Here is a 20757-nt window from a genome sequence, read left to right on the forward strand (position 1 = left end):
ATTACATTAATTAAGCAATTTTTAATTAAGCTCCTTTGGTTGGAGTTTGTGAGTGTGTGTGTGTATTCCATTTTTTTATTCGCGTCTACATCTTCCCTGTTATACCCGGTTCCGGTGTTTAGCGCGCTGTGCCATTTCTTTTGCTCTCGCGTGAGCCGAAGAAAAGAGAAAAGTTTCCTCTTTTTTTTGCCAGACGAGTTCAGGCCGCGACAACGTGGGCTTTTGGCGACTAGAATTGCGCTTCGGTTTAGGTCGCTGTTTGCACCCAGTTTGCACAACTCAAACTCAAGCATCTTCTGCGCTGCTTCTTTCGCTTCACTTACTTTTCTAGCGGTCGCTGAAGAACCTGGCCGTAGCTTGCATTGTGTGCGTTGGCAGGGCCACAAGACGACACCCATCCACAGAGTTCAAGTCGGTGGGCGTATTTTACCATGCTGCAAGTTATGTTATGCATTCCGATTCCCTCGATTCTTTCGCTTTCTCTCTCTCCCTTTTTCTGTTTTGAATTGAATGAAGAGTTGAAAAAGGCGCTGCTGGGGCACCAACTGAAACGCGGTACACAGCTCTTTCTTTCCGGGTGTTTGAGCCACTTTTTAAGGACATTTTTTCGTAGAGCCTGCTAAAATTGATTGCGCTTTTGTAAAATGTTAAATTTAGAATGCCATTTTAGCAACCATCCTTTGAAGTGCATTAAAGTTCAAAATATAATTTGATCCTCTGCTCAAACTATTCTAACAAGAAGTAGAAACTATTCATGGAAGAATAAATCCCACCCACCTTTCGTGGACTCTCTCTTTTTGTCTTTGTTTCATGTGCTTAGATAGCTAAAATTGGACATCGGTGTACATCGAACTATGATTGCAGTGAACAGTGCATGTCTATTTTATCCATTGCTGACCTATGGTGTTGGAAATTGGTGGCAGGACATCAGCATCATCCCGCACCAGTTCACCAATGTTAGTTGTTCTATTCTATTTATTTCGTTCGGCATACATAGGATAACCGTCCGCTGCGCATAGGTCCGCACAGCCACCCAGGTCTAGACAAAGGGGATTTTACGCTAAAAACCACGACAACTTTCCCCGATCGTTTCCTGTCAACCCCCCTCGCACACACGCACGCAGGATCCAAAAATGCAATAACACGCCGTTTTATGCAAGGGGCTTTTGCTTTGCGTAGTGGTGGTGCATCCCATTTCGGTGCGCATCAGCGTGTGACGGCGACTGTGCGTGAGTCTGCAGAATAGCAGTGACCACCACCACCACCACCACCACCATCCACCGCAACACCGGATGTATCGCATTTTATGTATGTACGCTCACAAATCATTCTCCCAATTTCGAATCGCCATTGGTCGTCTCGCTCCTGTCTCCCCCCTTTCCTTCATCTCTCTCCCTGGCGTTTCGTTTGAAAATGCATCACACAGCACACGTACAAACTCGCGCGCCCTCGTGTCCTTTAGGCGTTTTTGTTTTCCGCGCTCCTGCATGTCCCAAAAGTAAGGATCTAATTCGGGGTGATTTCGGGAGGACCTAGCGAGTGCATTCCGGTGCATCCTGAGCGCTGGAAAAGGCGTTCCAAACCTAATACATGGAGTGCAGAGAGTGCATCTATGGGGATGGCTCACTGCATACGCTTCACAAAAACCACACGATGCATTTTTTTACAACCACCCACATCCCCCCCCCCCCCAAAACAAACGGACGAAATTCACACATGCGTGTGTGTGTGTGTGTCTGTTTGCCAGGGGTGTGAGAGTTATGTGTTTACAGTCGATTCGTGCCAATAGCCTGTAGCGGCACGGGCTTTTGCAGAGAGCCGCCTTATGTGCTGTTTCGGATGCCGCCCGTCCCCTCAGGGCTTAGATGACGGACTGAAAATGCAGGGCTATGCAGCAAACAAATGCATGAACCTATGCACACGCATTTCGGTACAACCCAGTCCAATTCTGTCTAGTGAACGGTCGTACCACCACCACCACCAACACTATTCCACTCACGCACACACTGAGTCGGGTGTGCGCGCGTGACAAAGCAGACATAATAACAAATGCTATTAATTCTAATCGAATGTGGATGCAATTTATTCTCCTATGTAGGCACATCCATCCCGAGTTATATAGGCTCGGTTGCTCGGATGCACCAGAGAATAGGAAAAACATAGAATATGCTGCCCGCTCGCCAACCAAATTATTCGCTGGTGTACATAGCTGTTTTTTGCAGCTCAGATTTTGGGATCGTTTTGGGATAATTTGGGGGTCCCATGTCAGCCCCTGCGTGTGTATATGTGTGTGTTGGGATTAGTCTGAGAAATGACTGCACATGAGCGCGTTGCATATATTGGTGGATGCGTTTCCATGCTTTGTCGCTCTTTCCATCCTTAGCAACAACAACAAAAAACAAGCGTTATGAAAAAGTGTAGAACAACATGAAATAGCGAAGGTTAAATACTAAAAGCATAGAAGATCTCTTCATATGGGTGGTGGTTTCGTCGAGCTAAAAAAACCTAACGAAAATTGAACCGAAAAAAATAAAATGTCGCTCCCATCACGATCATCACAACAATCGGTTTGATGGATGGATGGGGCAACATAACATCCCCGCCACGCGTCCGTACTAATCCGCTACAGCACCTCGACGGACGAGCGAGTTGTACGCAAGTGGCTCACAATGTGCTCGCCTATATAAGCACGGGTAAAACATAGGTCCATGGAGGCATGAAGCCATATTAGTTTTTGATGATCGATTTTCGCGAAACCACCCGTCCTCCCTTGCTTTATGCCATGCCCAGAATTTAATGGATTTCATTCCCACTGCTGCTGCTCCTGGAGCCGCCAATCTAGCCAGTCCCCAGTAATGCATCGAATGTCCCGCTTGCATCGATTGATAGCATATCCGAATAATTTATGGTCCAAAACCGAGCTTAGCTTTGCACAGAGCTAAAGCTGCCACCTCTCTGCTATCCTTTCGGCTTTCCTGTGTGCATTAGACCACCCATCGCTGGACACAAAATGCTCCCTCATGGGACTTTTTCTTTTTGCAGTGGAGTGAGCACCAAGGGGACAGAAGAGAATTGTGGTTCAACACTAAGCAAATTTGCATTTGATCAATTACTGGACGGAAGCAGCAGGTTTTTTGCTTTCCATTCACTGCACATCTCCAACGGGACGGGGACTCTTGATTGCCATTCCGGCAATGGCAAATAGAAAACGATCAACGGTCTATTTGACTTGTGGGATTATATTGTTTGATTTTATGTTATCCGTTTTACGGAAAGACCAAAAAAAAGGTATGCCAGAAGACCTCAAAATGCATAGAACTTCTTCGTGCAAAGCACCGCCAAAGTCCCCAGTGTATCATTTGAGGACACGCGAAACACGAGTCATGATGCCCTTTCATAATAATTAATTTCTGAATAATAGAACAAGACCCTTTTCAATTTCATTTTGCTATACACACACACACATATATGAAGAGAGGCACGCTTAACCATGCCGTGTGTTGCTCGATTTCAAACAAATCCTGCCTACTTCCGGCCGAACTGTTTAACCCAGTACATCCCATTTCCGGACCGTTAATCTATTGCGTGCAATTATCAGCAGTCAAGGGGGCCCCTGGTGTCACAACCCTTGTGCCTTTCGGGCGTGTTTGTGTGCCTCAAACGAGACGTGATGGAATTATTCACCACTTACCTGAAGTTGGAGAACCACTTGACCAGCTGGGCGGTGTTGTTCTTGTTGAACTTGATGTCCGGGAAGTACATCTTCAGCACGGCGGAGCTTGGGTACCGCACCCAGAAGAACATCAGCTTCGCCTTGCGCAGGTGCATCGGAGTCAGGGTTGACGAGTTCACCGGAGTTAAGGATTGATTACTGTGTTTTTTGGGAGGTTTTTGATTTGAAATTGGTTCATGAAATAGTGACGGTAGGAAAGGGAAAACGATACGCAGCTACTAGCAATTTGTGAAAGGCTTACCAAACGGGTCCTGCATGCGATTCAAATTTGATCGCGTGGAGAGTGGGGGTACTGGTGGTACAAATGGATCAGAGGGTAGTGCGAATCAGATATCTTCACATATCCACTTACTTCAGTCGGCTCAGCGTAATAAGGGAGGAAACTATAAAAGTGTCCGTACAACCCATTCCGAAGAATGGATTAGAAAGTGTGCGAAAGAATATCCAGCCGGAGTAAATCTGATTAAGACACACACCGATTGCCCTGGCCCTGCCATTCGATGCAGTCTATGTAAATCTTTTTAATGTACTTAAACATTCAACACGAATGTCTGGACATGTTTGGCGATGCGGTCCAAGAACAGTACGTACGATTTAAATTAAAAAAAGTAAAATAGAAATAGATACACAGAAAATAAGATTTAGAAACCCCTACATGGTTCCATGTGTGCAAAGAGTTATTTAATCAAAACTGGTCTTTTCCAGCCATGAATCGTATGCAGACCGTCGCAAGCCGTGACCTTCCACAAATGGTAGTTGCTAATAGGGGGTAGTTGAAGGAAGAAATTCTTACGCTGCAATGGAAGCTTCAAGCAACAATGATTGGTTTGAAAAGGATATAGTAGGCTCCATCCCGTTGTAGGCGATGTCGGCGGAGGTACAGTCCGAGTTGCGATCGTTGACATCCATCGATGCTCTGATATGTCCGTAGTCCGGCGAGCTGCCGTGGTGGGCCGCCAGCAGGGCCGGATGCAGCATCGTCGGCGGGTGGGGCAGGGGAGGGGAATCGCGCGGGTCCAGCATGCCGTTGATGCCGGGCGGGCTGGACGACACCTTCATGTGGTGAAACTGGGACGGCTGAGGCCCGTGCGGGCCACCGTGCGGACCGTGCGGATTGAAGAAGGGGCTGTAGGGCGAAAAGACTTGCGACTCGTGCAGCGATGGGTTCGGAATCGCAACCGAGGTAGGCAGTGAGACGGGCAGCATCGACGAGGCGGAACCGTGGAACCCGGCCCGCTCCGCCTTGCACTCCGTCGGGGTGGTCGGCCCGGTCGGCTGGACTGTGCCACCGGTCGACTGGCTGCTAAACTGGGCGGGCGGCTGCGATTGTGGTTGCTGCTGCTGGCCTGGGGTTGGCTGCTGCTGCTGCGTTGATGCCTGCGACTGAGGCTGTTGCTGCCCGCTCAGTGCGTTATTGTTTTTGTTGCAGCTGTTGTTGTTGTTGTTGTTGCTGCTGCTATTACTGTTGTTGCTGCCATTCCCCAGACTGCTCCCATGGCAGTTGGTCGCTCCACCCATCGGAAGCTGCTGCTGCGTTTGCTGCTGCGATTGCTGCTGCGATGGCTGCTGCTGCTGCTGCGGTTGTTGAGATTGCTGTGAGTCAACCTGCACCTGATTCGAGGACGGAATAATGCCATCCTGTGCTAGAATTCTACTCACTGTTCGCGGCGTAATGCGGGTGTCGGTCACCTTGTGCCGCTTCTTTTTCGGCGTCACCACCAGGCTGAGGGCCTCGTTCTGCTCGGGATTGTGCTCGCGCGGTTCCGGCGGCGGCAGGCAGAACGGATTCACCTGACTGGGCGTCCCTCCGAGGGCCTGGTTCATCGAGTTGTAGAGCGCGGCGGCCGCAACCGAGTTGATGTTCTGGGGCGTTTTCGACGCTTGGAACATGGCTGTAGAAGGAGAAGGACGTACATGAGGAGGCATGCCGATCGAGTTCATACTGAGCTGTTGCTGCTGTTGCGGTTGTTGCTGCTGCTGCTGCTGTTGCTGCTGCTGGCCACCCTTGGGATCAGCTCCCGGTCCCGCAGTCGGGACGTGCATCGCGTTTATGCCCGGCATCGGGGGAAACGAGCTCCCGTTGAGCCGCGCTCCACCACAGCCCGTCACGTTGTTTGCCAACGTTGGCTGCTGCTGGATGCAGTTACCATTGCCCGCGGGCGTTCCTACGGACATACCGCCCGGACCCATCGGGACGGGCTGGGACGCGTTGTTAAGACTAGGTGTACTTAGCATAGGTGCGTTACCTGATTGACTGCCACCGATGCTGCTCCGGTCTGACTGACTGATCTTGGTGCGGGGCGACTTGCGGTCCAGCAGCTGCGACGCCATCAGCAGATCCTTGTTCAGCTGTTCTGCCGCCGCGGCTGCCGCCTCCGACTGCTTGCCGAGAAATCGGCGCTGGTGCACGAACCGCGTCACGATCGAGTCGACCAGGTTGGACAGCGACGCCGTGATCTCCGTCTTGAGCACGTCCGCCAGTCCCTCGAGATCCGTGCCGGACATGGGACCGACCGAGCTGGCGCTCGAGCGCATCATGTTCAGCCGGTTCGTCAAGTCGGACGGAATGGACGATCCCTTCGGTATCGCCGGCATGTTGTGGCCACCGATCGCCGCTGCATGGTTGGTCTGGGGCATCGCGTGCATCGGGACGTGCGTCGGCGACAGCTGTTGCTGTGGCGGCTGCACGACGGCCGGATGCGGCTGAGGTTGGTGCTGTTGCTGCTGCTGACTCGGCGGGAGCGGCGGTAGCGTTACGTTTGCCGGCACGGGTTGCACCAGCCCACAGGACTGCTGGGACGGCTGCGGATGCGTCGGCGAATGTTGCTGCTGCTGCTGCTGCGGGTGTTGACTCTGCGGATGTTGAACAGGCGATTGTAACAGTGCCTGGGAAGTTTGATTTTGTGCTTGAGGTTGCGGCTGGTGCTGCATAGTTACCTGCGATTGCATTACCTGTGACGAGTTATTGCTGGCGTTCCGATCGGGCTGATGTTGCTGCTGCTGCTGTTGGGGCTGCTGTGGCATGATTGCCTGCTGCTGCTGCTGCGATTGCTGTTGTTGCTGCTGCTGCTGTTGCAGAAGCTGCTGGTTCGAAGCCTGCAGGCTCCGTTCCGCTTGTTCCGCCTTCACTAGCCTCGCTTCCTGCTCGAAAAACAGCTTCTGGTACATCGCCGCCGCATTGCTGATCTGCTGGCTGTGCTGGGGCGCCACGGCCGGTGGCGCTGGTGGCTGCTGCCCGATCGGCTCGTGCGGCATCGAAGCGGCCGCGGCCGCCGCCTGCTGCATGTGTTGCAGGAACGGGTGCGCCCCGTTGAAGCCGCCCGCCTGCAGCGAGTGGGCCGCATTGGGCAGCGAGTTGTGCAGCTTGGCCGACATCATCTTGCTCATCATCTGCAGCATGCTAGACGCATCGGCGGCTGCTGCCGCTGCCGCCGCCGCGGCTGCCGCGTTCGACTGGCCCTTCGGTCCGGCCGCCGCCACCTCCTTCATCTGCGTGCTGGACGCGGACAGATGGTGGTGGTGGTGGTGGTGGGGCTTTTCGGGCGACAGGTCGGGCGCGCTCGCGTCATCCTCCATGATGTCGCTCGACGAGCTGTCGTCCACGACCTCCTGCGTCGTGTCGGACTGCTGCTCCATGCGCGAGCACAATTGCACATACTTCTGCTGCATCTCCGCCAGCTGCTCCTGCATCGAGCGCAGCTGCGACTTAAGTACGTCCTTCTCCACCCGCTTCTGGTGGATGTGGGGCGTCGTGACCGTCTCGACCAGGTCCTCGTCGTCGTCGGTCGTGGCCGGTTCGGTGACGGGCGTCGTCGTGGCGGCCGTGTTGGTCGCCGCCGCAGCCGCCGCCGCTGCCGCCGCGCTGCTGCTCAGCATGAAGTTCTGCAGCGTTAGGCCTAGGTTCAGGCCGGCCGCTGCCGCCGCCGCGTACCGCTCCGCCGCACTGTTGTCGTGCTGCTGGGGGTGGTACAGCTTGCGCTTCTTGCATCCGTTCACCGGCGGCTGGGACAGAATGGCCGGACTGGCGCGCATCGACGACACGATGTTTTCCACCCGGGCCCGCTTCATGTTGAGCGCTTCCGGTTCGGCCCGGCTCGTGGGCACGACGCCGCTGCCGGGCGTGGGCGTCCGCTCGTCCCGCTCCTTATCGTCCAGGCAGCAGTCGTCCAGGTCCATCAGCTCCTGCTTCGCAATGAGCCCCCCGTTACTGCCGGCCCCGGTCGAGGACGCCGGCGACGGTACGGTTTCGTCCACCTCGTCGTCCTCCGGCAGGGACGCCACCAGCTCGTCGATTACGTCGCTCTTCTCCTGCTTCGGGTTGATCGTTTCCACCGCCACCGCACCACTGCCGTTCGACAGGCGGCACGCGTCCGCCGACCCGCCCAGCAAATCATCACATTTCGCACTATCACTAGCTGCACCGTGGCTCGCTTTCGCATTTTGATTATTGCCCCGGCTCTTGGCCTTGGGTGTGCACGCGCCCACATCACTCGAATCACTCAGCTCGCCGCCATTCACGATCGCGCCGAGGCTGTTCTCACTGAGCTTACCCATGTCGAAGATCGTGTTGGCGCCGCCGCCGCTGCTGCTGCTGTGGTTGTTGTTCTTGCTACCGATCACATTGTTGTTGTCGGGCGATATCCGACCGCCGGCGGCATGCTGGCCACTCTGGTTGCTCTGGATCGTCGCGCGCAGCTCGTGATCGAGAGCCATCAGGTCCTTCTTGCCCTGCAGGATGTTGCGCAACATGTGGTGGGCCAGCTCGCTCGTGGCGGGTGGTGTTGTAGAGTCACCGTCAAGGTCTATAACACCACCGAGGCCATTACTGCAAGAACCGTCCGCCCCACTGTTGTTGTTGTTGTTGTTGCTACTGCTGGTAGTTGCGTTCCTACTGCTCGATGACTTGGGCGCACCACTGTCACCGATCGTACCGCCACCACCACCTCCGTTGTTTTCACCATTAGTGTTCGCAACAGCATTATTGTGATTGCTGCTGTTACTACTGTTGCTGCTGCTGCTAGTGCTGCTGCTGCTGGTACTGCTGTTGCTGCTCGTACTGCTCGAGCTGCTACTACGCCGGTTCGAGCCCATCGTCACATCCGACACCGGCACAGTTACACCACTACCACCACTACCACTCTTGCCGCTCTTGGCAGCCTTCGCACTGCCGCTATTATCACCGGCGCCAGAATTGTTGCACGCGCTCGTATTGTTATTGTTCGTGTTGGTATTGTTGTTGTTCAGATTCGTCACACTTTCGAACCCGAGCTTGGCGGGATTGACCGCACCACTGGGACCGTTCACCACACCACTACTGTTGTCCTGGGCGGTAAGCCCGCAGTCGCCGTTGTTGCCGATGCTGCCGGCCACACTGCTGCTGATGCTGGCCGCGGCAGCCTCGATCGCCGACAGCATGCTCAGCGTATCCTGATCGGTCGCGTCCTGGGCCTGCTTCACTTGCCTGCCGAGCAGTTCGTTGAGCATCTTGCTGGCGGCCGCCGGTCCGTAACCGCCGGGACCGAATAGTCCGCTGAAATGTTGCTGCTGCGCCTGGCTAAAAATAGCCCCGTATAGACCGCTGCTCATGAAGGACGGCCGCGAACTGAAGCTGGGTATCGAGGAGTAGCTGTTTCTTGGCTCGCCCGCGTCTACGCGCTGTCTGCTGCGCTTGCTATTGTTGCCGCTGCCGTTGCCGTTGCTGCTGCTGCTGCTGCTGCTCCCGTTGCTGCTGTTGCTGTTACTGCCGTTACTGCTGATCGTCACTGTGTTGGTAGGGTTGTTCTTTAGCAACTTATCGACGTACAAACCGAAAGAATCAGAGTCTTCCTCCGATGACATCATAAGCAGGGAGCCTGCTGCAGTTCACGAACACGACGACGGCGGTGGTGGCGGCGGTTGCTGCAGCGGTGGTGGTGGTGGCAACGACAAAGACGACGACAAAGGCGGCGAAGATAACTTCCCCTGCAAAATAGACCGCTGTCAAGCGGGTGGGGGAACCGTTCCCCTCCCGGTTGCCGGCGTCGTCACGCACACTACCAACGGTTCGGGTCGCTGCAAGCGCGTGGTCTTTGTTTTGCGCACGGCGATTCCTTAGCGTCGTCTTTTTCGTACTGCTGCTGCTGCACGAGCAGCCCCCTCCAATATCCGAACGGTCGCTTAACCCGGCCTTAGCTTTCCCCTTCCATGGCATGGACCTACAGTACGGCGCAGTGGCGAAGGGCGCACGAAAGAGAGGCAAACACGCAACGTACCGAGCGAGTGCGAGCGAAAGAACAACGATGAAAAAGGAACGGAGAGCAATCGAAAAGGTGCGAAAGAAAGGGGAGAAAAAGAAGGAGAGCAGAGTTAGTTAGGTTATTTTAGTTAGGCACGGACAAAAACACAGATTACACACACTTTATTTCTACATAAAAAATAAATAAAAAATACAGCGAATCGGCCCACTCGGAAGCACACGAATGTCTACCCGTTTGCTTATGAACATGTTTGAAGAACAAACGCCTGTTGCAATATTTGTTGTTTACCACTTCATTACGATAAAGATAAGTTTACTACCAACATTTTACAGGAAAACTAGAACAAGATCTCTTTACAATTTGGCAATGTTTACGTTTCTTTCCAAAGATTCAATGTGTCTGTTGTGGCAAATTTCTGAAAAAAGCCAAAAGCAGGATATTGTTGTATTGCCGTTTCATTCCACATTTTCTTCCCATTTCACACCCCTCGGCCAGCAAGGATCGGGTCGCTAGAGACCAGATGGAGATGTTCGAGAGGACCAAAAGCCGTCCCAACAAACGGGCCCGAGACCGGCAGTGATCGAAGACGCGCGTCCCTCTCTAGTTCACTGCAGGGAAAATAATTCACTCCGATGCACACCTGGATCTTTGCCATACCACCGTACACGCACACTCACAAACACGCGGACATGAATGCATCCGTATCCAGAGCACGGGCGCATTCAAAAGGAACGGTGTTGTGCGTCCTCTGAATGTGCCCCGATGTCCTGTGGTTGCTGGAATACGGGGACGACGAAGGCAAAGTCAAAGGCAACAACAAAAAAACAAGGCAACCAACTGCAAGGACGCCCTTCCGTTACAATTCCGGGTTCGGTATGCGTTTGGCTTGCAGGGAAGAAGCAGTTTTTGTTCGAAGCCTCACGACCCAGAGTCAGCTGTTTGTGCGTTTTGTCGAATGGATGCTGTGCCGTGCGGCGCCTTCTAATTACCATCCAATAGAGTGACTTATAAATATCAATTTAAGCCGAGGCGCGCAAGGAGCGAACTTAATTACTTACTCCACACACCAGACCCCAATCGGTACACCACCCATCCCATCATCGCGACACCCAATCTCAAGTTCTCCTCCAATGTATCGCCTTCAATGCTCGGGTGTGCTTCATTGCACACCCGCCGGTATCATCAGATCATTTGAGTAAAATAAACTAAGAAGTTTACTGTCTTCCCATGTCGGTTCCCATCCGACCATCCGAGAACTCATCAAAACATTCGTAAATTGGATAATAAAAATGTGTCGCAGTTTTCCCTTTCCAGTTATCTGTGTGCTGGACACTCCCGTGACAAGTTGCCGCGCGGCAAAGCAGACAGGCAGACGGTCGCGGTTTGATGCATCTATCTCGAGAGCATGTATTTGCGTACGGCAGCGCCAACAACGTAGCTGCTCTTCGCTGCAAAGGAGGAGAGCGCGTCTTGGCTGTTCTGGACTGTGTCATCCGGCGACATTCTTGACGATAACGAGATTGACGCCTAATGATATCATCACCGGGTGGGGACGTGATGCTAAGCGTCGCTTCTTCAAGACGCGTGCTTCTCGAAACCAAAACGGCGCAAGGAGAAGAATAAGGAGGGGGTAATTGTCAATTGGTTTCAAGACGATTGGAGTGGACACAACTTTTTTATTAGTGAGGTCACTTTGAACAGCCTTGCGTCTGTTGTTGTGTGTGTGTTCGCTTATTCGCGCTTATCCATTTGAAAATTGAGTTATTGTGCTGATGAGTTTGCACATACACACACTATAAAAGTTAATCTAATGATAGCCGCTACTGAGCCTGAATGCGTATTCTACTGTGAGAATATTTTCTACAATAAAAAAATACTGATGTTTTATGTTTCTTCTTGAACTAACGTATTCTAGATCCTGGGCCTTTTAAAATCAACGACAAACATTCTTGCGACCTTACAAAACAGTCGTTTAAAAAGTCGGTTACTGCCGTGATAGTTTAAAATCAGAAGAAAGTGGCAGACACAATGAGAAAAAAAATCTGCCCCTAAAACGACCGTTACGCACACGTATTCGACGGTTCGGTGAGCACCGCCGGTGAGAGTATATGCGTTCCAACTGCCGACTTACACACCTCAGGAGGGTCTTCTAGAGGGAGCGTGTTCTGTCACATTCCGAAAGGTGCATTATCGGTCGATGAAGCAAACGGAAGGAGGACATTTAAGAAAGCGTTGAACTTCTTTAAGACGTTGGGAAGGGTCGCTGCCAACGTCTTGGGCTGGGAAGAGCTCGCTATGCTCCGGTACATGGCACACGTTCCAGTAGGGGGTTAAATCGCATTACCAACCCCTCTGTGCTTTCGAGCATACCTGTGGCCGTACCGTGTGCCGCAGCCGTGCGCACATATGGCACCGTGTGCAGTGTTGTGTGTTGTGAAGGATCGGTGAAAAGAGTTTGCTGGAGCTGTTAGACCAAACGGAAATAAAATAATTGCACCCTGTTCCATATGGCTTGCAGCAAAACGCAGACGCAGACACGCGCGAACGAGGAGTTGTGTCCACAGTTGTTGTCACCGTTCCCAGATCGTTATCGCTTTGCGGCTAGCGCCTAGGGTGTGTGTCTTCAGCTCCAGCAGCCCACCGTCAACGGCTCTTTTTTTCGTATACATCCAGATTGAGACCGACCCACTGCAAGCGGTGTGGGTCCTCTTCTACACGTTGGTTTCCACATTTCCTTTTCTTTGCGCTGGTGAGGCATTCATATTTCAGCGGTTTGTGGCTAGCTTCCTTTCCCGGGGGGCGGCAGTGGACACAATACTCGTTGGGGACCTTTGCGACGCGTGTGATTGTTACCCTTTTCCCATATTTGACATTTGACCGGTCGGTCGAAAGTTGTATGAATTTCGGATTGCAGTTGAACGCAAAGCCGGTATTTCGTAAATCAGTAACACCCTTTCTGAGACGAACTTGAGACCGCTGCGAACCGTACGGTACGGCGAATCGGCTCCCACACACACACACACCCATTCGATCGTGCACTTGTGTGTCTTCCTTTTCGGGGATCCTTCCGTACCGGCCGCATCGTCAGTGCAAACGATATCTTCCGATAACCAACCGCTCTCCACCGCCCTCTTTTGGGATGTTTGTTGCGGTTGAAGATGTTACCCCCCCGAGCACAGTGGTGTAAAGGGTGACCCTTTTATTGCCACGTCTTGCCTTTGTGCTCGCTCGTTTGCTCGCCTCTCTTGGGAGGGTACACCCTTCCCAAATTTGCATTGTGCAGACGAGGATCCTCCTCCGATTGGTGTGTGTAATATGATGATCCTCTCCGGAAGTGCTGATTATTATTAATTCTCCCACAAGACAACGCATCGAGTCGGTGGAGCAATTCAAAGACATACACACACACAGTGCACACGATACGATTCTCGGCTGCGGTTAAGCGAGGAGGTGCGCGCTACCGTGCACTGGAATACCGTGCGAAAGGAAGTATCATGTCTGAGAACTGTCTCCTTCCGTTCGGAAGAAGGTTGTTTCGTGAGAAGTTTGCAACCGATTTGTTATTTGAAGCAAATATATGGTATGTGTCTTGCTCTTGCTCTACTCTTCGACAAGCCCTGACAGATAGGACAGTTACAACTTACTTAGAATTAATTGGTTTTTATCTTTCTTTTTGTTTCTCAATCACATCAAACACTGTTCGAAACATGCTGGTTGGTTGGGTTGCTATTGCTGCAGTGTTGTTTCAAGCAGTGCCGTTTTGTGCAATTGCAGCATAAATTTGTATACCCTCCGGACCCGAAGACAACACTCAAACCATACACAAAAAAAACAAAGATCAACTAAACACCCACAGTGTACGGTTTTTCATGGTCGTTACTGCAAACAATTATCAATTAGAGCTAATTAAATTCCTGCGTCCGGGATTTATTTGGCAGAAAAGGCCCCAGCAGCTTGTGACTCAGAGTCTTGTACGGAGCAGTGCAAGTGCACTTGCAGCACACAGCTGCGCGCGCGCGTGTTGTGCTGGTTGTGTCCATTGTGTTTGTCAGTACAAATCTTCAAGTTCAATTAGCCTCAATTGAAAGGAAGGAAGGGCACATGACAGATTTCGGGTTTGCCTTGCTTCCTTCATCCTTGTGCTGCCCTAGCAACACTTCCTTTCGTTGTGGCTGCTGGTGGTGGTCTTCCAGTCGTTGACTTCGGAGGGACGGGTTGTTGGCTTTTTTTTATTACTCACAATGGCTGTACCATACTGAACAGTAAGGAAGCTGGTAACTGGTAGCGCAAAAGAGTACCAATCAATTTACAAATCACGTACTCTTGCTTTATGCCCAAATGCGGCCAAAAATGACCAAAGAGCTGAGCTGTTCACACAATCGAACGGTTTCAAAGGCCTGAAGACGAAACGTCCTACGATTCATTTCAGGGGCGAAATAAAAATAAAAGCAAATAACGTTATTACAACGTAGTGCCGAGCAGGTTTTCGTTAACCCCTTATTTTTGTTCACTGTGGTGCTGTTTGAACCACCTGAGATGGAGAGTTAAGATCAATTTTTTGAATAAAAACATCCCTTAACCCAACCACCGCCACAACCCGGAGACGACGACTGCATCGAGAAAATGCGGCGCACCATTACAATCGCATCCGCCTCCTGATTTGTACGGCATGCGTCTTGCCAAGTGGGTCTGTGTCATCGTCTTTCGGTTGAGGTTAAGGATTTTAAATGCATCAAACATACAGACATACGCACACGCACACGTTCTCGCGCTCGCTTGAGTGATGGTGCGGATACAATGCAAACGCAGCAAACAGCACTGGCAACGCGGGCCGCGCCTCAGGAAAGGAAGGCCGATGAGAAGGTAGGGGAAAAAACCCTTGCTCAGTAAATGAGAGCGAAAGGATTGCGAAAGGACACCACACTTCCGTCCGCCCGCAACCATAACTTTGATCGACTTTGTGACTCACAGAACCGGGCCTCATGGCTCTCAGATTGAAGCGCACGACGACGACGACGACGTTTTCCCCCTTTTTTATACTCTACCGAGCACACAGAGGACGCGCACCTCAGCAGCGACCAGGACCAGGCACGCGTGTGGCAAACGGCAAGAAACAGCAAAAGAAGGGAAAGAGAAGAAGCAAAAAAAAAAAGCTACTACGGAAATCATCCAAAGATTGCACATTGCGAGAAGCGAGTAATTAAAACTCATAAGTTCATTCTGCACGGTTTATTCATCACATCATCGTCATCGTATTTATCGTCCTACGGGGTGTTCTCGGGGTTGTAGTACGCGCGCACGCTCGCGTTCGTCCTCTGGCTGCGTTCTATCTGCGTCTTCCTTGCTTTATAATCTCTACTTAGTCGCCGGGCTTGGGCTGTTGAATGTGCCGACTCTCAGACACACACCCGCGGACACACCAGCCGAGTTCCCCGCAAGTCATCCGCCGCTAGCATCCTTCCAAACGGAGCGAACGACATTGCAGCAGCACCGCACTAGGAGCGCCTTCGTTCTTTTCTTCCGCATTTCGGGCTCAGCGATATCTTACACCTCCCCCTCTATTTGGGGCTGAAGAGAAGCCCTCCTACACCGCTCCCGTCATACCTTTCCGCTCTTACAATAGAAGAGGTGGTGGTGGTGATGGTGGATAGGCGTAAGAAATGCAACCGTTGGCAGAAAGCAAGAAAAGCCCGAAGGAAATTATTGCATCGCCTCCTAGCCGTGCACCGCCGGCTGCAGTGCGGCGACGACGACGGCGCTGCGCTTACCCTTCCTTTGCACTGGGACTTCTCGTCCGTCGCCCAATCGAGGCAACGCAGCAGCAGCAGCAGCGCAATAGCAATAATACTGAATGTGCGCCCTCCGCCAGCTGCCTTCTTGCCGTCGCCCAGAAAAGTGGGCCGCCCGCTGTTCCCCGAGGTCTGCTCCAGAGGAAACGGAGCAAAGAAACGTGTGGCCACCAAACCGAGATGGTAAATATGCACAAGTTCTTCCAGCTCTATTTGAGTTGAATCTTTGAGGCATGCTGGTTATCAACATTTCAGCACACGTCGCCGCAACCAAACCCAGCCATTAATATGCACTCTCCACCCCTTTCTCTCTCTCTCTCTTTCTCTTGCGTTGGAAAGCGGGGACGAGCACGAGTCCCTTAAGCCATTCATATGAGGTTTCTTATGCAACCTCCGAAGCAAATAGCTCCGTATCCTCGGACATCAGCACTGCTTCCTGTGTCGAGCTCGTTTCGGGAAGTATCTAGAGCAAAGTGCGAAGGAGTGGCACAACGAGGATTGGGAGGGGTTTGGGATTGGCGCTCCATGAAAAGCGGATTTTCTTTCCTCGAGCTCGCGCTGGCTTTGGAGCATCTTTTGCCATTTTTCTTGGTTTGGGCTAGCGCACACACGGTCAAAAGGAAAGATGTGTAGACATATCTGCCATGGGAGTGTATGTTGTGGCCACACTCCTCCCCCAACGGGTACCATGCCGCAACAATGATTATTACTAGGAACTTTTTTAATGTGTTCGTGTTTATGTTCATTGCAACATTATTTACATTCGTTTGGGGAAGAAGCTCGCTGTGGTAGCATACATTTTAAATGTAACATTATGCCGCCAACATACTTGTTCCTTGCAACACACGACGTGGCTTTGAAAAGGTTTTTTCCTCTAAAAAAATAATTTCATCATAAAACTTTAAAAACCAACGAAACTGTAACATGTTTGTGTAACAAATGTCAAACCTTTCGCTTGCAAATATTTTAGGAAAAAAAAAACACTCAGTAAAATGGGAAAACCATCGACATCTAGTGCTTTACGTGCAAATAGATGCAGCTGAAAATTTGCAAATGCCATCTCAGCCATGCAAAAATCGGCACCAAATCGGACGGAGATGGGACTTAGCGAGAGAGAAATCCACACAAAAAATAAAAACCGAAAATAAAACCTCCATCGTAATGATTCCGAGATTCGATACGCCTGTGCGCGGTAGAAAAATGCATTTCTACGTTCGCTGTTGTACAGATTTTTCTGTTTTTCCGCCTCTCTTCAGCTCCATCAACGGCGAAATACGTTAACCTGATTGAAGGACAGCATAGGGCGAAGGGAGGAGACACGGGAAGTAGGAGACACGCGTCAGTACGCGTTTGGATAATCTGGGTAGCTGTGGAAACACCCCCGTCGGGTACTCTCTACCAACTACTACGGTGTACTCAGTGTGCGGCGAGCCGGCCTTACGATTATCGAGCCGAAAAGAGTTGGAAAATAAAAATGCAACTGAAAAAAAACACAACATAACGCAGCTTCATTGCACTTCAGCCCGTCGTCCTCGGATATACTATTTTTCTTCTGGCACTGTAACCACTTTCCTGGCATTTGCGCGCGAGGGGTTGGCGAATTTTTTGTATAATTTTTTACGAACACACGCCCCCGCCTGTTTGCCGTGCCTCGAACGACATTTGCATTATTAAAGAGTGTCGCGGTCATGTCAGGGGATCTCGGGGGCCCTGTCACATCCGGTCACTGTTTGCTGCTTCTGCTGGTGTTTGGTAGTGTGGGCCGGTGTTGCAGTGTTACGTGGTGCAGCAAAACATTGCTTGCTTTATCACACCGACCTGTCCGAAGAATTGGACGTTTTCTCGCCGCTGCCTACTGCTGCTGCCTCGACACACCGGACAACAATGCGAAAGCCGGGTGCGGTGGTGCCGGTGTTGTGCAAGCGTCAGTGTAAACGTATTGCCCTCAGGCTAATGCAAGAATAGCTGCTGAGGCTGCTTATCCAAGGACTCGTCCGTGATGCTGGCTTTGCAGATAAATGCCATTGTCTTGTGTAATTATTTCCTTTCCTCATTTGGTAGGCGTTAATAGTGTTTGCAAGTCCGCCGGACTCACAGCATACATTGGTACGTGGCACACACCCACAGCCACCAATCAATAAGAGGGCCAACAAAACAGCGCAGCTTTCGCTCGTATCAAATACAATAAGCACACGCCCACATCCTTATGCAGTGCCGCGCGATGCTTATAATGAAAATGCATATTTTATTACCAACAAACTCTCCCTCAAGATATCGCTCGCCGCCGCTAATGCTCCTACTTGTCTTCTCTTTGCACAATCCGTAAAAGTTTGCGAAAAAATATTGATTTTTGGCTCCTTTTCCGGCGAGAGAAGAAATCAGTCATAATCACCACAACGGCCCCGCCCTCACTCTCCCACTCCCAACACGTGTGTTTCAAGTTGTGCGGCAGAAGTTGATGAAAATTCAACCCGTTCACCCATCCATGGGGCCGGCTGGACGGAATTGCCGGAGCGGGAAGTTTTCCATTCTGTTTCCTCATTTTTGTTGTTGCGTTTTTTGCACCGGCGAAAAAGAGTTGTAGTAGATCAGCCTATTGAGGTTGCCCCGACGCTGCTACCACCATCTCCCACACCCCCTATTTCCTCCTCCTTTCCGGCAAAGTTACTCTCGAGAGGAGAGTCTCGGAGTTCCCGAAACCGAAAACAAAGACACAATTTTGAGGAAAATCTCTGCGAGCGAAAAATGCAATGAAAAGAAAACGAAAACAGGACATAAGGGAAACTCCGACCAGTGTGTGTGTGTGTCTCTGCCGGTGTGTTGCAAAGGGTTCAACTTCGCATCTGAATACGCATCGGAGTAAGACAACCACGTCAGGTTAGGAGGAGAGGCCACGTCGTTGTTTGTGTGCTGGTGGGCAGGTTGCCGGCGGGAGAGTATGTGCAAGAGCATGTTTGAGCAGTGGAGAAAATTAATACAAAGCCGGAACAGATTCTTCTTGCAGCAACGAAAATGTAAAAAAAGAAGGCTCTACCCCTTTTTCGCCTTTTCGCTGATGACTTCTGAAGGAGATGAAACGCATGAAAACATAAAATTTCATGACCGGTCTTTAGCCCCCCACAACTGCTGGTCTTCTGCTACCACTAACGATACGTTCCAATGATTTGGTGGATGAGGTGGGGGGGGGGGGGGTAAGGGAGGAGGGTTGAAATCTGGAGGCCTTTGTCTTGCTATGCCGCCGTCGTACTGCAGCAATCCCTTCTTCTGTTTCGTTACTCGTGTCTTAGTTTGTGCACCCCTTTTTCTCAAACCGGATCATCCCCCGCAAAAGAAGTGTACATAACACCACTCTTCTGCCCCCCCCCCTCCCTCTCCCCACCTAGCATACACACTGTGAGGGGGAGGAGGAATATTTGCATGTGGTCTTAGGTGGCAAATTATGCAATCCCTTCCAGGGTGTGCTTTTCGTGGGGTGAGTCGAGTTGTCTTACCGAGCCGCAAGAGGAGTTCCGTGTGTTCCTTCTCTCGACATTGCGCACACAAGAAATGGTTTGTCACGCACCGCGCCATCGGCTAGAACCAAACAAAGTGCACAGGGAACGGGTCGGTGTGTCTGTGCAAGTGCATATAGAAGAAGTACTTTTACCGCAAAACTCCAACCCGCTCTCCCCCTTCCCCCCCATCCGACAGCCAAATGTTGAGAGGCATCACATATCCTTGGGTGCATCTTGGTGCATAACATCCTTGAGAACGTATTTAATGAGTTTGCTCCTTGCGTGCGCGACCGGCACCACTTGAAGCATGTACTGCTGGTTGGGGAGAGGAGCGTAGGAAGAAGCAAGAAAGCGAAAGACAGAGAACGAAGCCTGCTTTAAGCGAGCCGAGTTTGTTGGTTGTTTGCCAAATTTTATAGCAACATTAATATATTTTTGGTTGCGAAGAAAGTGCACATGAACAACATAGAAACAGTTTAGTGCAGAGAGTTTCGCTTCCACATCGCAGCATTATACAGTATTGCTGCATTAAGTTGCAACGCAGCGAATTAGCTGCACGTAATGCACATTTGATAGTACTTCGCCGCTGCTTTGGTGTAGCGTTTTTCATTTTCATCCTTCTGGCGGAAATAAAAAACTAAAAACAACATCCCACCATTACGATCCAAGCAATAAAGTGCATCGTCTGAAAGGTAGTGTGCATTACGATGCAGTTTTCAGCGGCAGCTGTTTGTGTTTGTTGGGTTGTTTGACTTTTTTTCCTCCTCCTCCCCCTCACCCTCCTCCTCCACCTCCTCATTCTGTGCAAAACTCAGGCTTTGCTGCATTCGGCCTATCTTTCACGTCAGTTGGGTTTGGTTGGTGGGGGGTTTGCATTTTTCGTCGAGTAACGATTAAAATTTCGTCTAGCCAACTACACTGCCAGCGCGGAACATTCAGTTACGCGGAAGAGGAGCCCAGTTTACCCGCGCGTTTACCGAAACGAACCCAAAGTAACTCGCCCTCTCTCGCACGTTCTGAAACGGGCTACACACCTCGTTCTTCCTGTGTGCTATGCCGGTTTTTTTTACCTTCTATCCTTCAATCCAATGGAAAGAGGACGAAAGAGAGAAAGCGTGCGCAACTGCAGTATCGCTTCTAAATGTGGAATTAAAAAAAACCCTCGCCCCAAAAAGTGCATTTTCGTTTTCATTTGCAAAAATATAAAAATCACATATTAAGCAATAATGAAGGGCAGCGCTCTCTACGCGCGCGCCGGTTCCTCGGCTCCTCTGGGGCAGGCAGGCACAGAACGATCACGCTGCTCTTGTGCCAGAACGGGGTTGTTAGTGGGAGGAGGGTGGACGCGGTGGATGCGAACCAGGGGCAGAGATAAGGTCTATTATTTGATTCATCTAGCCCGCCGCCATCGTCATTTTGCCACGTGAGAAAACGCGCGGAAGCAAGCAAACGATGGCAGCAAGCAACGTATAGACAATATTTAAGGAACCATCAAATCAAATCCA

The 20757-nt window shown here is 51.2% G+C and overlaps 1 protein-coding gene across 11 annotated transcripts in view; it reads right to left on the reverse strand.

Moving 5' to 3' along the window:
• LOC1270900 (homeobox protein prospero) overlaps window positions 1-20757 on the reverse strand; it is a 169752-nt gene that overhangs the window by 46266 nt on the left and 102729 nt on the right. For 5 of the 11 annotated variants that reach the window (XM_061648987.1, XM_061648986.1, XM_061648991.1 and 2 more), the window contains 2 exons: window positions 4527-9927; window positions 3692-3871 (listed from right to left, as the gene is read on the reverse strand). In XM_061648987.1, coding sequence (XP_061504971.1) covers window positions 3692-3871; window positions 4527-9574 — 5228 coding nt within the window. In that variant the 5' untranslated portion in view covers window positions 9575-9927. The remainder of the gene's footprint in view (window positions 1-3691; window positions 3872-4526; window positions 9928-20757) is intronic. The other 6 variants (XM_061648997.1, XM_061648995.1, XM_061648993.1 and 3 more) reach the window with 6 other exon arrangements.

Source organism: Anopheles gambiae, chromosome 2, assembly GCF_943734735.2.
Source record: "Anopheles gambiae chromosome 2, idAnoGambNW_F1_1, whole genome shotgun sequence".
Taxonomy (NCBI): Eukaryota; Metazoa; Arthropoda; class Insecta; order Diptera; family Culicidae; genus Anopheles; species Anopheles gambiae.